The sequence below is a fragment of the Mauremys reevesii genome, linkage group 16 (assembly GCF_016161935.1).
Source record: "Mauremys reevesii isolate NIE-2019 linkage group 16, ASM1616193v1, whole genome shotgun sequence".
Classification (NCBI taxonomy): Eukaryota; Metazoa; Chordata; order Testudines; family Geoemydidae; genus Mauremys; species Mauremys reevesii.
The window spans coordinates 10,402,493-10,418,512 of NC_052638.1; the positions used below are offsets into that span (position 1 = coordinate 10,402,493).

At 47.1% G+C, this 16,020-nt stretch overlaps 1 protein-coding gene across 2 annotated transcripts in view; it reads right to left on the reverse strand.

The window, feature by feature from the left end:
- Positions 1–931: 931 nt before the first annotated feature.
- GNAO1 (G protein subunit alpha o1) overlaps positions 932–16,020 on the reverse strand; it is a 309,727-nt gene continuing 294,638 nt past the window's right edge. Inside the window, exons 7-9 of one of the 2 annotated variants that reach the window (XM_039502945.1) lie at positions 14,243–14,396; positions 2,291–2,514; positions 932–1,166 (exon numbers count right to left, since the gene is read on the reverse strand). In XM_039502945.1, the coding sequence (XP_039358879.1) occupies positions 2,327–2,514; positions 14,243–14,396 (342 nt within the window). In that variant the 3' untranslated portion in view covers positions 932–1,166; positions 2,291–2,326. Of the gene's footprint in view, positions 1,167–2,163; positions 2,515–14,242; positions 14,397–16,020 lie in introns of those variants that run through there. The other variant, XM_039502944.1, reaches the window with a different exon arrangement.

Genomic DNA, 16,020 nt, shown 5'->3' on the forward strand with positions numbered 1-16,020 from the left:
GATTACTAATCAAAGTAGAAATGACGAAGGATAGGTCATGAAAACGGTGGCTTTAATGTAAACACTACATTTGATTTTGTTTTTTTTGTGATTTTGTGTGTGTGTGTTTTAAACTTTTTAAACATTTTCTTTCTTTCTTTTTTTGTTTTTGGGTTTTTTTGTATTTTTTTTGTATTTTTTGTTTTTTTTTCCCGTTTGTTTTTGCAGCACAAACATCCCCACATGAGAGAGAGAGAGAGAGAGAGAAAACACCATTCACTAAAAGGAAGGATCAGAGGAGGAAAAAAGCAGCACAAAAAAGCATTCACTGGAAAGTTAAAAAAATAAATCAGAACAAAACAAAAAAAATCCAAACAAAAATAATCCCTCTAAGGTCTCCCAAACCAACCCCCAAAACAATAAAAGAAAGAAGAGGAAGCCTATCTGGTATGTAATACACAGTATTCTTCAGAGCAAACAAGTCAAGAGAGGGAAAATCTCTGGATAATTTGGCCGCTACAGGCCAGTGACAGCTGTGCTTTTTTGATACAAACCTGGAGCGTGAAAGAGACAATTCAGAACAAAGAGTCCTTATTAAACTAGGGGAAAAGAATAAATAAATATAAAGCAGAAAGACATCCCCTGTTGGATACCTGACCCACAGGCATGGTCTTGCATTGTAGTCTTATCACTCCAGGCTAATAAAGACCCCCCGCCCCCTTTTCTCTTTTTAAAGAGGCAGGGCACAAATAAACACAAAGAGGGAAATTAAATGAAAACAAACGCAAATTCATTCCTGTTAAAATGAGGACTGGAGAAGAGGCGAATACCTCTTAGCACGGTTGCAAAAGATTTTTCTTTTCTTTTTTTTAAATAAAGGGGGGAAGGGGAAGCGGGAAAGGAATCTTTTCTTTTTTTTTCTTTTTTCTTCTTTTTTAGCTACAAAGCACATGAAAAAAAGGTTTTTTTCATTTTTCTTTTTTTTTCTTCCTTTTTAATCTTTTAGCTTCTAAATGTAAAGACTCAGCTAAAACCAGATCTACAGCAGTCTACGGAAACACACAGCCATCATTCCATGTTCAGAACATTATACATTGACTCAGTAAGGAAGGCTGTGTCTTATGCAAAAGGCCAAAAGGTCATGCTACCGGTAAGGAGAACGCCAACAGGAGAGTCCGTGAAGTGGTCTGGAGAGAGAGAGAGAAGGGAGCCCAGGCTTGAATACATTAAAAATCAATCAAGAAATCAATTAAATCATAGGGGGAATCCCTCACTGCCAAGTAAAACAGTATCACAATGGGTAATGTCCTTAACCCTGTTCAAAAATAAATTCCATCTCCCCTCCCCTGCCCAAAGCCCACCTGAAAGTGAGGTTGGCACTGATACACGGTTTGAGTTTGATGGGCAAATACATCCCTCCCCCTGCGTGTGTGTGTGTGTGTGTTGGGGTGTGATTGCCACTAGGGGCCCTCCTCTTTCTCACAGAACCCGCGCTGGTAAAAAGCCCGAAGCTCCCCATCTTGTGCTTTAACTTGGGAGGAAGTTACATTCCACAAGTGAAGAGCTTGTTACATAAAGGATGCTTTCCTGCTGCGGCCCGGTTAAAAAAAGTCCTAAAAGATTGTGGCTTGGGTTTGCTTTTTTTGTCCTTTTTTTTATTATTATTATTTTTTGTCTTTTTTTTTTCCGTTCGTTTTTGAAACCCACAAGAGCTGAACAGAACCGAGAGGCACTGAAAGCCCAGCCCAGGTGACCCAGACTGCAGTGCAGCACCAGCTGACTTACAGCTTCCGAACAGCAGTACCTAAAAAATCCAAGAAACTGGAATGGGGAGAAAGAAGAAAAGAAAAATTCCCCTTCCCCTCTACACCTGAAGCCCCGCCCCACAAAGAAGAGTTAAAAAAGTAACATTACTGCTCTTTGTTTTAAGAAAACAATCAATTTTAAAACTCATAGGATACCTTAGGTTCAAAATGAGGGCAGACCATTTAGCAAATGCCAGCGTAATTTTTCTTGGCTTATTTAATTGATTTGATTTCTATGACTAGTGACAATACCAAGGAGGGCTGAAGCCTGTCAGAGAAATCAGTTCTGTCCACAGCTCTTTGAGACAAACTAAAAAGATTGTTGTTGTGGTTTTTTTTAATATATATATATATATATTTATATATATATAATTTGTCATTATGCCTTTTTATTTACCAGCTTGCATTATTAGTATAATGATTTTGTTTTTTGTCGTTTGATTCGGTTTTTGTTTTGCGCTTTTTTTCTTTTTTTAAAATTTTTTTCCTCACGCCGTGATCATTACCAAAGGAGTTGCTTTGCTATACAGGACGAGAAGGTGTCAGTACAAGCCACAGCCTCGGAGGTTGTTGGCAATGATGATATCGGTGACAGCGTCGAAGACCACCTGGATGTTGTTCGTGTCCGTCGCACAAGTCATGTGACAGTAAATCTCCTTGTTGGGGGAGCGGTTTTTGCTTTCAAATTGTGCTTGGATATATGCCGCTGCGTCCTCGTAAGTGTTAGGGCCTGCGGGCAAACAAACAGGAAAAGAAAGAGAATCCCGTCAGAGGCCTTGCAGGCAGGAGCACGCTCTTGGGCAGTGGTTCTCAACCTATTTACCATTGTGGGCTGCATATGCAGCGCTCTGTGTTATGTGCATCCACACAACATATATACTACTGGGATAGCCCTGAGGATGTCACATGGGCCGCAGCTGTGTGCTGATTGGGTCGCAAGCGTTGAGAACCACTGCTCTGGGGAGATCTGGAAGAAAAGGGCTGAGAGAGGGGTTGATGTAATTTCCCTTAAAGGAATAAAGGGGAAAAGATGGGGTTGTCATACATGAAGAAGGCATTTTGTATTGCTTGTAGTTCACATTCGAAAACCAGGTCTCATCTACTCACTCTCTTTTTCCCCAGAAGAGTCTATAGATAGCTGGAGAGCTAATGGGATAATAACATTGCAAGTGAAATGTGAGCAACTAAGAAGAAAAGGGATTTCAAAACTCTTTGGGTCAGATCCTCAGCTAGTGTGAATTGGCTAGCTACATTGACTTATTTACAGTAGCTGAAGATCTTGCTCATTGTTCTTGTTTTTAAACACTTATTTAACTCAAACACCTGAATGAACAGCTGGGAGGAATGAACCTCCCTCTTAAAGATTCAGTATTCTATGTCCCTTTAATGAAAGTTATAGAAAGTTCCCACTCCAGTTCTCTACATCACCAGGAGACTTCCAGAAAACCCAGGGAAGATGAGACTTGATGGTCCTGATAGTTCTTGAGGTGAAAAATAAGCAGAAAAATTAAAAAGCAAACAAACCAGCCAAGCTTGAAGGCTGCCTTTATCCTTTGCAAAGACACCCAAAAGGGCCCAACCTGATGTTTGTTCTTATTTTGCTGGTCACATCAAAGATTAATGCACTGAAAATATCTTGGAAGCTCTGATATTTGTATCTTCAGCTGGGAGTCACATTATCAATAGGGGGAGAACAAACAAAGAGATGGTGCGAGACGAAAAGTATCAGAAAGTTAGTGCTCACACCTGCTTTGTACCACACTAACTTTAATGGAGTTCTCCTAATTGACACCAGCGGTACAGTGACTTCCTGGGAACAGCAGGGAACTGCTAATCAGTGCGTATCGGTACAAACATGGAAAACGAAGGCCAGGTCTATACTACATCGCTCAGGAGTGTGAAAAATCCACACCCTGAGCGACGCAGATACGCCCACCTAACCTCTGCTGTAGACAGCGCTGTGGCAATAGGAGTGCAGAACTACCACCTCTTGGGGAGATGGGTTGACAACTCTTCACTAAAAGCGCTACAGTGCAGCTTTTTAAGTGTAGACCTGCCCTAAGCACCAATAGTGCTTGATTCAGCCAAAGCAACACCCAGCCCTCAGGTTACTACAGTCCAAGCTATGCTGGGGAATCTCACTATTTTGCCCCGGTTAGTGCATTGGGAAAAGAAACTGGGCCCACGGAGATCATCTTGCTACATGTTGATCCTTTCTACAAGTGTTACAATGGGAAAAAATGATTACGGTTGAGTCCATGTAACTACTGCTACAAGCTGAAATGAAAACGTATTTCAAGGCTTAAACGTGAGCTTGATTTTCTGCATTCCACCTGCAACTCAAATCCCTACAGCAAACCTGGGAGCTGCATCCCCCATGCTCCTTCTATTCCTGTAGTGGTTAGAGACACAAGGCAACAGGGAAAGCAAAGAACCACGAGGCACCAAACTCGGGTTTGGACACTAGGCCCGTATGCACAAAGGTATTTAGACTCCAAGCTTCCATTGAAATCGGTGGTGGTTCCTTAATACTTTTGTGAATCTGGGCCTAGGCACTCATTATACTCCCAGTTACATCACTGTACAGCCAGAGTGAATTCCTTAATGTTTATAGACTTCCTCCGGGGTTACACCTGCTCCAATACGTCTGTTAGTCTATAAGTTGCCACAGGATTCTTTGCTGCTTTTACAGATCCAGACTAACATGGCTCCCCCTCTGATACTCAAGTATCTAGCAGTTCCAGCAATACCCAGTAGGTGGATTATTATGGTCAGTGCTATTACAATGGACACTGTAATAACCTGTGAGAAATGGAGGCTGCCTATGAATCACATCAGTAGCATTTCACAGGGCGTCAGGCGCTTCTAATAACCACCCTACAACACTGACCACCAGAGCCAGTTTCTCCTCCCTTGGTACAATGGAGTTACTCCTGATTTACATTGCTGTAACAGACCGGAATCAGGCTTGTATTAATCAAATAGATCAGGGGGAATGGACTTGACTGGAGCACCCAGATGCAAAACCAACGCACACTCGGCTAAGTACTGACTAATTAACATTAACTACAAGATGACTGCAGAGTGGTGGTCCGTTTTGCTGGACAGCCCTGCCTGTCCTGCACAAAGAGGAAAGCAGGAAGAATTGGATGGCTCGGGGCATTGGCAAGGGAATGATGATGGAGACTTTCCTCTCCAGTTTGCTTGTTTAAATCCAACCCAGCTTTGCAACAACTGAAGAAAGATGCTGCCATGGTGGAATGAGCAGATGGTCTCTAGTAAACAGTTATCCACCCTCTCTAATAAGCAGACACAACTGGGAGTCCAAGGACTGATGGTGACACATGTACATGTGACTGATCTACTTTGTCACTCTAGCAGTGGTCTCTTCTGGTCAGCGTTAGCAGGGTAGATTGCTGTGCAGCTCTGTCCTGAACTTTCCCACAGTTCAGGGGGGTTGAGATTTGGGGTTTAGGTTTCTTACAGAGATGGGGCCAACGTCTAAATTTTAATCAGGATCCAAACTTTTCCAAAGAGGGGAGACACCCAGTTTTCAGACTGGGCCTGTCTCTACGTCGGGGCTTCGCTCTCCAGGGCTGTCAAGGCTGCATCATTCAGCAGCACTGACATTCACTAACATGTGACTAAGAAGAAAAATAAATTGAACAGGAAGTTTGGCCGGACATGGAGCTGATGTGTGAAGATGGCTCAGAGTGACTCTTCTGCTCACTTGTTGAGAACAATGGTGCTTTTGTTGCGGTGAGATGAGACCCATCTAATTAAGCTATAATGTTCCTGGTGGAGGCATAGACGGGGTAAGAAATTGCTGCTAGGTTTATGGAGCGTAGACTCTAAGGCCAGCACCATTATTCCTATTACAAACCAAGAAGAAGGAAGTTTCCACAAACCACACATGCAGCGGAGACCTGCTGCTGCTGCTTTCTCAGGACCTTCCAGGGACATCCTGTTGTGGCTCATGTGAGTACGTTGGAGGCAGTGAACAGTGTAGCCAAGGAATGAAATGCCTGCACTCAAGAAGCCAGAGTCTAGCCTCTGTTCCAGCTGCTTAGTGGTGCTATGGCCTATCTGGGAATTTCCTGGTGTAGCACCAAGTAGACAGAGTGGTTCTAAGCCAGGGTGATTGAGACCCTCCTTCCCTTCCCATAGTGGTGTGGGTGTATGTGTCCTGGCTAGATCTCAGCTAAATGGGAGGGGAGCCTCCTCTGAACCATCTGCCCTCCGACCGCCTGGCCAGGGGCTTTGGCTGGGATGCCCCTGTGCTCCCCTATTGTTGGCTGTTGTCATGGACACTTGAGGCTGTGGGCAGATGGTCAGAAGTCAGAGCAGCCCGACCTATGCCTGACCCTGCAATCTGGGGGCTGCAGTAGTGGCGTGTAGACTGGGTTAGCTATACCAGGCCAACAGAGCACCCCAAATCTGGAATGCACGTAGGACAGACCCTGCCCAGCCGTGAGGCATAAGGAATCGGCAGTGAGAGCAGGCGACAGGGGTTAAAGTAAACCGAAACAGGAGCATCCCCACTCCGGGCTCCCCGTTACGTCTAACCTTTGAGTAAAAACAACAAGGGAAAAACCACTGTCCCTGATACCATCTTCTGGCACTGTGAGATAGCAGTGACAGGCACCCGTGCAGCTCCTTCCCCACGGGCACCTTCCTTGGCGGCGTCCTGCTTCCTACTAACTCAGTCCAGTGCAGGGTAACTCTCTTCCCTCCCTCTAGCCTTTCTGGGAGGTGGCCCTGTAAATTAGGCAGAGACAAGCAGCTGCAGACCTAAGGTGGCCATTTTGCAACCTGCAGCTGCTCCCTGCATCTCCCTTTTTTCAGAGATGGTAAGTACCTGTTACATTGCCCCTTGCTCCTGATTGCAGATGGCACATTGCAACATCTATCTGTCTGTCTGGACTTGGGCTGCCAAACTCAGCCATCTTTGAATACTCGCCCATGTAAAGTCACCAGGTGTCCTGTTTTTCCCACAGACAATCCCATTTTCCAGTAGTCAGTCATGGAAATTTGGAGCCTTATAACAGGACTCTTCAGTGTCTTATTTTGGACTCAGCACCCTCTCCAGCAGGGGGTGCTGCTGTGGCTGCGGGAAGCCACAACCTCCAGGTCCTGCCACGGGAAGAGCGCCGACAGCTGTGATTCCAGGCATGGGCACCACCCTCACCAGGGGCTACTGCCAGGCTGGCAGGTGGTGGCATCACCCAAGCTGACAAGAGTGAGGCCCTGGCTGTGGTAGACTCAGCCCAGGAGTGAGGAGAGAGGACACGTGTGGACTCCCCACTGGGGAAGAAGCACCAGGCTCCTTTCTAGGCAGGGGTAGGGGAAATAGCCCCTTGACTAGGGCGAGAGAAAGCTCCACCCTCCATCGGCAGCCTGGTCCCACCTAAGTGACAGGTCTCACCTCTTCCCCAGCCAGTCTGCAGTGACAGGCTTTTGGGGGTGCATTTTGAGAACCTCGTCACCTTACCCAAGCCAAGGGGTGGGTGGAGGCCAGCGTTGTCTTGGGCCCATTTTGAGGTCCCACTCTACATGCTGCTGCAACAGTTTGTACTGTGTAAATGAAATGTCCAGAAGGGCCTGTGTTTGCTAAGGGGCCTATCTGGCTCCTACAGCCTATTAGACAGGGCAGGACTCAAAGTCTTTGTCAAATGTTGGCTTGATGGTCAGGAGAGAGTGGAGGATCAGTTGTTACAGCTGAAAAATACATGTTATTACACTAAGCAGCTGATGATGGTGAGAGCGTCGAGGCCTGGCCCTTTGCTGAAATGCCCCAAGCCAGTCATCTTCTGAAGAGCTGCTATTATCTGGAGATTTATTTTCCTTTTCAAGCTCTCTTTCTCTGGCTCCGTTCCTTTATTTTAATGCTATTTCTTGGAGGAGCAAAGATCCCCATGTTAGATCACATCTAAAGGAGAGAAGGTGGTTGGCTTAAACCTCAGAGGGACTGTACGTAGTCTGCTCTGCTGTATCCTAAACAGGATGTTGCCATTTTCTTGGGAAGGGGAACACAGCTGGGGCCCAATTAGCCTGTCGGCTGCCTGCATCCAAATCCCAGGGAGGCCCATATGAGGGGCTGATCAGTTCTCAGGTGGGTTGGAAGGTGTAATCAGCAGTCGTACACAAGATAATGTGGATTGTAAAATGGAGCATTGATCTGATTTGGACACAAATTTGGCACCCATGGAAAAGCCTCTGTGCCAGCCAGAGCACTCCTTCAAGGCCCAGCTTAACTCAGGAGGGGTCTGTCTTTCCTAAAGCTCTTCCTCCGCCTTCTCTTTCCTCTCCTGCTCCCCCCACTCTGCTGGCCCTGCTCCGCTCTGCTCAGCATCTCCTTTGAGCACCCAGCCCATCCTCTGGAGCAGCGCAGAGCTGGGGGGAAGGGGTGAAAGAGGAGAGAAGGGGAAGGCTATGTAGAAAGAAGCTGAAGTCACTTCTCCTTCCAGCTGAAGGGGGCTGTGCGGGATGGGTTAGCAAGTGATGCGCAAGAGGATTGTTAAACAGGTGCAGCTGATTATCGCCTCCAATCCATCCAGGGGTTTCCTCAGGACCAGTGGAACTATTCTCTTGGGAGGATTCATCCTGATGCTGTTACTTGTATTTGATTTGTTTCAGCCTTGTTACCATGAATCTATTTGCTAAGTATGTGCTGAGACACGACAGGGTGTGCTCTGCTGCACACACCCAACTGGTGAGCGATGATACGTGGGTGCACCTCATGGGTCAGTGCATCCACGGCACCATCCCTGGACTGATGTAAAATGAGCATCCTGTCAGGAGAGAGCCAGTAAGCGGAAGAAATGTCCAACAATGTTGTACTGAACAACTACATAGGTTTGCATGTTAAAAGCAAGAGCAAGGGCCAAATGATTCATCGGTGGCATGTCCTGAGACCAGTTTGATTCCAGGCACTAGTCCTGCTTCCTGGACTGGCTGGGGCTAGGAATGAGGTGAAAGCAACAGGCTGAATCCCTCTGAGAAAGGGACTGAGGCCCAGTTTCTCAAAGGTATTTAGGTGCCTAACGCCCATTGATTTCAAGGCATCTAATTACCTTTGAGGATCTAGGCCTGAATGCTCTATAATCGCTCAGTAATAACCCTTCTAACGCCTGAGGGGTATGATGGGGTGTTCACCCCCCACAGGGCCCCAACAAGTGAAATAGGCTAATTAACCATACAGGCTGCATCTGGGGGAAAGCCAGGGCCTGAGAGGTAGGGTGACCAGATGTCCATTTTTAAAGGGACAGCCCCATATTTAAGCTCTCCTGCAGGTGTCCCGCCCTTTTCTTAAAAACAGGCAAATTGTCCAGTATTTTCTATATCCTGCCCCCAACAGTACTGGTGGGTCCTGCTGCTTGCCAGATCCCTGTTCTATCCCCCCGCCCCACATCAGTACTGGCGGGTCCTGCTGCTTGCCAGATCCCTGTTCTATTCTCCCCACCCCCGCATCAGTACTGGCAGGTCCTGCTGCTTGCTGGATCCCTGCTCACCTGCTACCAGCTGTCGGTCGGTGGGCGGGGATCCAGTAGCAACATTGGGGATGGGGGTGCAAGGCTGGAGGTGGGGCAAAGTTGCAGCGCACAGGGCTGGTCGCTCCCCCTGGTGGTTCGTCTGCGCAGCCCCTGGTGCGTGACCAGCAGGGCCCCGCCTCCCGTCCCGTTTCCGGCTGGCACTGGCTGCAAGCTGCGGTGGCTGGTGAGTGCGGGCAGGCGCCAGGCAGCAGCTGGTTACACGTCGCCTCTGCTGCCCATCCTTTGGCCCTTGACATGCGACCCCTCTTGCTGTCCTCTCTGCTTTGCCCCTTCACCCCCTGGCCCAGCCCTGCCGCGCCTCCATATCCCCCTTGATGGGGCGTGTCCTGCTCCCAGGGCTGTGCGGAGAACCAGCCCCTGCTCGGAGCGCTCAGCTCACCAGCAGCCTGGCCGGCAGGTTCCTTCCCTACCACACTGGGCTGGTGCCCTGGGAAAGCCCAAGCCCCTCTGGCCTGGGGCGCTGGCCAGGAGGAGCTGACCCCTGCGTGTACCAAGGCCCTGCACAGCCCTGGCACAGGGCAGCCTCTGCACCCCTCAGCTAAGCTCTGGAGGGGAGGGGGAAGCGATTTCCAGCCTGTTCATGCAGCCCCCTGGGCAGGGGCTTAGCACCCTCTTCACTCCCCCCACACCCAGGGTCCTGCCCCCAGGGAGGGTGCTCCATCCCTAGGCACCCACCCCTGCTGAGCCAGCTCTCTGGCCCGGTTCACTGCAGCCCCTGCAGTGAGGTTCCCTGGTGCACAATACATCCTTAGGGCTTAACCCCTTCCTGCCTGCGCTTTAGCCAGGGGGCAGGAGGCGGCTGGGTTATGTCAGTGGCCAGCGGCAGCCTGCAGGTCTTAACTGCTTTTCCACAGTGCATGGCCAGGAAGGGACAAGCTGCTTCCAGCCATGGAGGAGCGGGGGGGGGGGGGGGGCGGGCGCAGAAGATGAGCTCTGCAAAGATATGGGCCAGGTCATCCCTTCCCCCACCTGCAGTTGGAAGCAGCTCCCATCCCTTCCCTCCTGCGCAGTGCCAAAAGGCTGCTGCTGGCCACATTCTGGTGTGAATCCTGGCAGAAACCTGGGGAGTGGGGGTACGTGACCCTGTGTGCCCCTCCACGTGTTGCCTCGGGAAGATGCGGCACCAGGTATCAGGATAGGCGGAGGCGTCCCGGGGGCTCAGACAGGCATGGAGGGCAAAGAGCGCCTAGCAGGGAGAGAGGGTTGGTTTGTGTGTGTGTGTGTGTGTGTGTGTGTGTGTGAACCCTAAAGCCTTAAAGATAAAAAGGTAAATAAAAAAAATCCAACTCCGCAGTGATTCTTTTTAACAAGGGCTCAGTCAACTTGATGTTAATTTGTATGTGTCTACTGCATAGTTCTAACCGATTGCCATTGAACTCATTTGAATATGAGTAGTTTTCTCAGGTGTCCCATATTCACCATAGGGAAAGATGCTCACCCTACTGATAGGCCTAATGGCTGATGAAACCCAGCTGGGGGAGGAGCTTGGCTAGGCTTATAAACAGAGGGAGTTGGTGATAAGAGAAAAGGGCTGCAGGAAGGTGATCTGTGATCACCCCCTAGAGAGAGGGGCGGGGGAGTTGGCTAGGGACAAGGAGGAGTTCTCGGGGGACAGTAAGCCCTGGTATCTTGCCTTGGACTACAGCCTCTGGCAGGAATTGAGAGGGGTGAAGTAGCCACAGGAAGTGGAGGAAGCTGCAGGGGTAAACCCAGAAATGGGCCAGAAGATAGAGAAGAGAAGAGGCAGGGAAGAGCTCAGGGACACAGCAACAGGGTTGGTGCTTGAGCAGACTCTGGTTGCTGGGTATAGGGTCCCTGGGCTGGAACCCAGAGTAGTGGGTGGGCCTCAGTTCCCCTACTGGCCACTGGGAAAGTGCCCCAAACTTCAAAGTGGGTCAGAAGATTGACTAAACCACAGACAGACGATTTCTCCTGTGGGACTTTGATACCCCAGAAGGGGAGGACTACAGTGACCTGGCTGGAGGGCCAGGGCATGAAGAGGGAGCACCTCGAGTTCAGAGAGAGACCAGGGAGCGAGCAACTAATGGAGAAGGCGTCAGACCAGGTGAGAGCTGATCCCCAGATGTAGCCACAACGTGGTGCCCCAGCGGTGTAGAAACCTGTTTCAGGGGGCTACGGAGGATAATTTGATAGACAGCAGTCCATTCCATTCTCCCTTATTCCTGACCAGCACAAAGGGAGACCCTGTTGGTGAGCACTAGGCAGCATTGGCTGTGTTTGTCTTGGCGTCCGAGAGAATGACCAGAGGGTCTGTCTGTATCCAGCAGCCTTATTAAAGAATCCCCTTCATGGTCGCTAAAGCCGAGCTCTAGAAGGGAGATTTCAGAAGTGTGCAAAATATTTACAACACACTTTGAAACCTTCTGCATCTTGAGCAGTTTTGCCTCTTGTTACCAATTCAGAATTGTTTCTTGGTTTCCAAGGCCTTTTTTATGCCGTGTTTTCCATGCCAAGCTGTTTTCCCTGGGCAATGCTGGGATTTTGTGATATCACAGCTTTTTGCCTGCAGGATGCCTTTCTCCTGAAATTCCACAAAACCTAAAAATTTCCAAGGGAATAAATACGTGAGAAACAAATTAGCACTAAATTTTGTAAAAACATCCCTGCACTTTCTAAGAACCACTGGGCCCAATCCTGCAGCCTTCCCTCCCATGAGTAAGGGCTGTAGGCTAGAAACCTTACCAAAGATACGAAATAACACAGTTTAAGAAGTATGCGGTGTTACTGTAGCCATGTTGATCTCAGGGTGTTACCAAGACGAGGTGGGTGAGGGAATAGCTTTTATTGGACCAGCTTCTGTGGGTGATAGACGAGCTTTCATGCTCACCCAGAGCTCTTCTTCAGGTCGGTTTAAGAGGCGCAGCCATAGGGTATAACTGGTTCTTCCACAGATCTGAGCCCCTTATGTGGCCCATTGAGCTGCCAGTCATATGGGGTTAAGTTTCTCCCCCCTTAATTTTTTAAAGAGAAATAGGATTTTGCCATTAATAAATAATTAAGAAGAGGGATAAACTATTTTTTTTCTGGTTTGTGACTGAATCACAGAGAAGACTTTTACGTTCATGACTCACAATCATGTCCTCCGCAAAATTCCAACGTCATCCTCGTTATTCAAGAAGGGGAATGATCGAATGGCTGACCATTCCTAACTGTGTAATTGTGGGTGGAAGCCTCATCTTCCCTCTGCTCTGGGGCTGGTCCATTTTAACTACTGGAATGTTCCACATTAAAGGCTTTTTTCTTCTTTCTGTCATCCGCATAGTGTGGGAGTTATGTACTTACCCTGCATTCTGCCCTTTAATGTGCATGGATCTGTATGTACGGATTTGGTTGAGGGTGAGGGTAGCATATGATTTAGCTGAATGACATGTGAAAGTATAGTTAGAAAGTCCCTCTGCAGCACACACATAGGCTAAAGAGTGTAAAATAATTCTGCCAAAGTCTGTGCTTTTCACTCCTTGAACTCGCTCACTCTCCATCTGTTTGGATGGTAACATAACTAACACTGGATTTTTGCTAACGATGCCAATTCTGGGGCAAACCATTCACTTTGGCACCATGGCCTGGATGGATGAGCATGGGACTTGCAGTTGGAATGTCCTGCGTCCTCTGCTTTTATTTTGCTGTGGAGTCTCGGGCAAGAGACCAGAAGGGCCACGTGATCTAATACAGTAGGTGGGACAAGCAGCTGGGGAAATATGCCTTCGAGACCCAACTCCACCATTGACTTATTATGTGTCTTTGGGCACTTCTCTGTGCTGTAGTTTTCCCCATCTGTAAAATGGAGGTAATCATGCTTATCTCATTGGGGCGATGTTGATTATTTAAAGATTGTATGTTGCTCTAAAGTTCTCTCTGTACATATATCAATCTGAGATCTTTCTATATGTGACCTAATTGGAGGATTATCCAACATCTGCCTACTTATGGGGTTCTTACACCTTACATCTCGTACTGGCCACTGTTGGAAGCCTGATACTGGTCTAGATGGACCACATGTCTGATCCAGTCTGGGACTCCTATGCTCCTGTCGGAGAGACGGGTCTGCTGTATGTTTGTCAAACTTTTAGGGTTTTTTTCACTATAAAAATCATTGGACGTTGTCATCCCAGCCATCCTGCTACTGGAGCAAGACTCCATCGTGAACTTTTAGATAATGTAGCTGCCTATCATTTTAATGCAGTTTGGTTTTGTTAGGGTTTAAATTATTTGGTAAATGTTATTCAATGGGGTTCAATAGTTTATATTGTACTATAAGGGATATTTATTTGACTTTTCTCATAATTTCCCACAACAAACAACTTAATATCCATTAAACTATTGTGTGCCATGAATTTTCCTTAAAAACAAAAAATGACCTTTTGTCATTTTTTTTGCTCTGACAACCAACCAGCTATAGCCAAAGCAAACACCAGAAGTCAGATTGGTCTGAAGACCCCACCCTCTCGAAGAAGAGGCCATACTGTCAGTAGGTAACTCAGGCCCCAGTCCTGCAAACACCTACTACACATGTAGTGAACTTTACAACCCTGAGTAGTTCCATTGATTTCAATGGGATGACTCACCGTAGTAAAGTTAGGCATGTGTATACATCTGACTGGGATGATATGACAGGGTTGCCTGCTATAGCCGGGGAGTGGAGTTTTATATTTTGGTGCGTCGTAAGTTCATATGGTGTCTTGAGGTTTGCATGTCATATTGACAGCATAGGACCATTCAGTGTTACCCCCACAAGAACTGTCCGTAAGACACCCATCAATACTAACAGACACCCCCTCAAGGCACCATATAACATCTCATCTGCACCCCAGTGTTGCAAGATTACTTCTTTCGTCTATTGCTTCCTGACTGGTAGGCTGGGCTTGTGCAAGTCATGACACATACCTGTATATTCAGGGAAGCAGATGGTCAGAGGTGATTTCTTGATCTTCTCGGCAAATAGGTCTTTCTTGTTGAGGAAGAGAATGATGGAGGTATCGATGAAGAATTTGTTGTTACAGATGGAGTCGAAGAGCATGAGAGACTCATGCATGCGGTTCTACACCAGGAAGCAGGTCAGAAAGGAAAAGAGAGAGACAGGCGAGAGAGAGAAAGAAAAAGTTAGATTTAGGAAAGGAGACTGTTTACCAAACCAAACTCTGGGAAATGGTTAGAAAGCACGTTTCTAACACAGGACACTCATATAACACAAGACAGTTACAAAAGACAAGGAGACAGTTTTATTCTCTTCAGATCAAATCCACTTGCAGTTACTTAGTATTCAACAGAACAGAATCCTAGTAGAGTGCACAGGACAGCAACAGAGCCTCCCATGATGACACAACCTACCATTTGCCATTCTTGATTGGACCAAAGGTCTGCTTCTAGCCATGACCACTACCTGAAGCTTCAAAGAAAGGTGAAAAGCCCCCATAATGTATCTGACCACCTGTACAGTGCAAAACATGGGGATGGAGGCATATACTTCCTGAATCTTGCAGTTATCCATGGGTGCCCAGAAGCACAACATTTCATTAGTCTCATCTGAGTCTGCAGAATTACAAATTGTTGTTATTGGTCATAAAGTGATCTGTCTTGCTTTCAAATTCAGGGGAACTAGAAAATGGTGAGGACTAGAGAATAAAGCAGACTGTAGGCTCTTCCTCACCCCCATCAAATCAACCTATTTATTGAAATCATAACCATGTCCTTCCTCAGATACCCAAGCCCCATGTTGCATGGCCTGTCTTTTCTGCTGGGTGGAATGGTGTAGCCCTCACCTCCTACACGAGGCAGAGAAAACAGAAGCTTCCATGCTCAGTTATGCATCTTGCTGGCCATCCCTATGCAGTGATGAGTAGAGTTGGATGGGAAACAGTTTTCAAGAGTTTGCTGTTTTTCCCCATCTCAAATGAGGACAAAAAGTCAAAAACTCAAATATTTGTGAACTAAAAAACTGGATTTTTTTGGTCTTGGGTCAGTTGTAACTTTTTTGATTATTTTTGAAATGTTTCATTTCGATTGACTTTTTTTGTCTTTTTTGAACCCTTTTGGTCCAGTCTGACTAGCTTACTTTTTTTTTTAATGGAAAGTTGTTCTGAACCAGAATTTTTTCATTTCAACAATGTTGAAACAAAACATTCAAACAACGTTGACTTTTTTCTTTTTTTGAGATGGAAAATTTGTCAAAACTCAAACCTGTTTCCAGAGCAGTTTTGGTTGTGATGAATCAGGTTTTTTTTCAATGAAAAAAATCTGTCAAACTTTCCAGCGCGCTCTATTGGTGACTGCTCAATTGCCTATCTCAGCTGAGCAGCAGCTGGTCTGGCATTCACTCTGCAGGGTACCATACGTCTTCGGTTGCATGGGGAGAAAAGGGGACAGTGGTGAAACTCATTACTGCAGGAATGCCAGATCAGGGACTACTGAGGAAATTGAGGTATGTATTGAGGTAGCCCTGTGCTTCCACAGTGCACACAGTACTTATGTATCAGTCAGTAGATACCAGCCAGCCAAGTAGCATCAGACACATGGTATTACTGCTCCATAACCACTATGGGCTATAGTCATGCTAAATACACATCATGGTGATGCTCCTAGTTTTGAAAGGAGCAGAGTTGTTTGTGTCAGCGCTATCCTATGCCCTTGTCCCCCTTGAAAGTCTTCAGTCTGTCTCTGAAAAT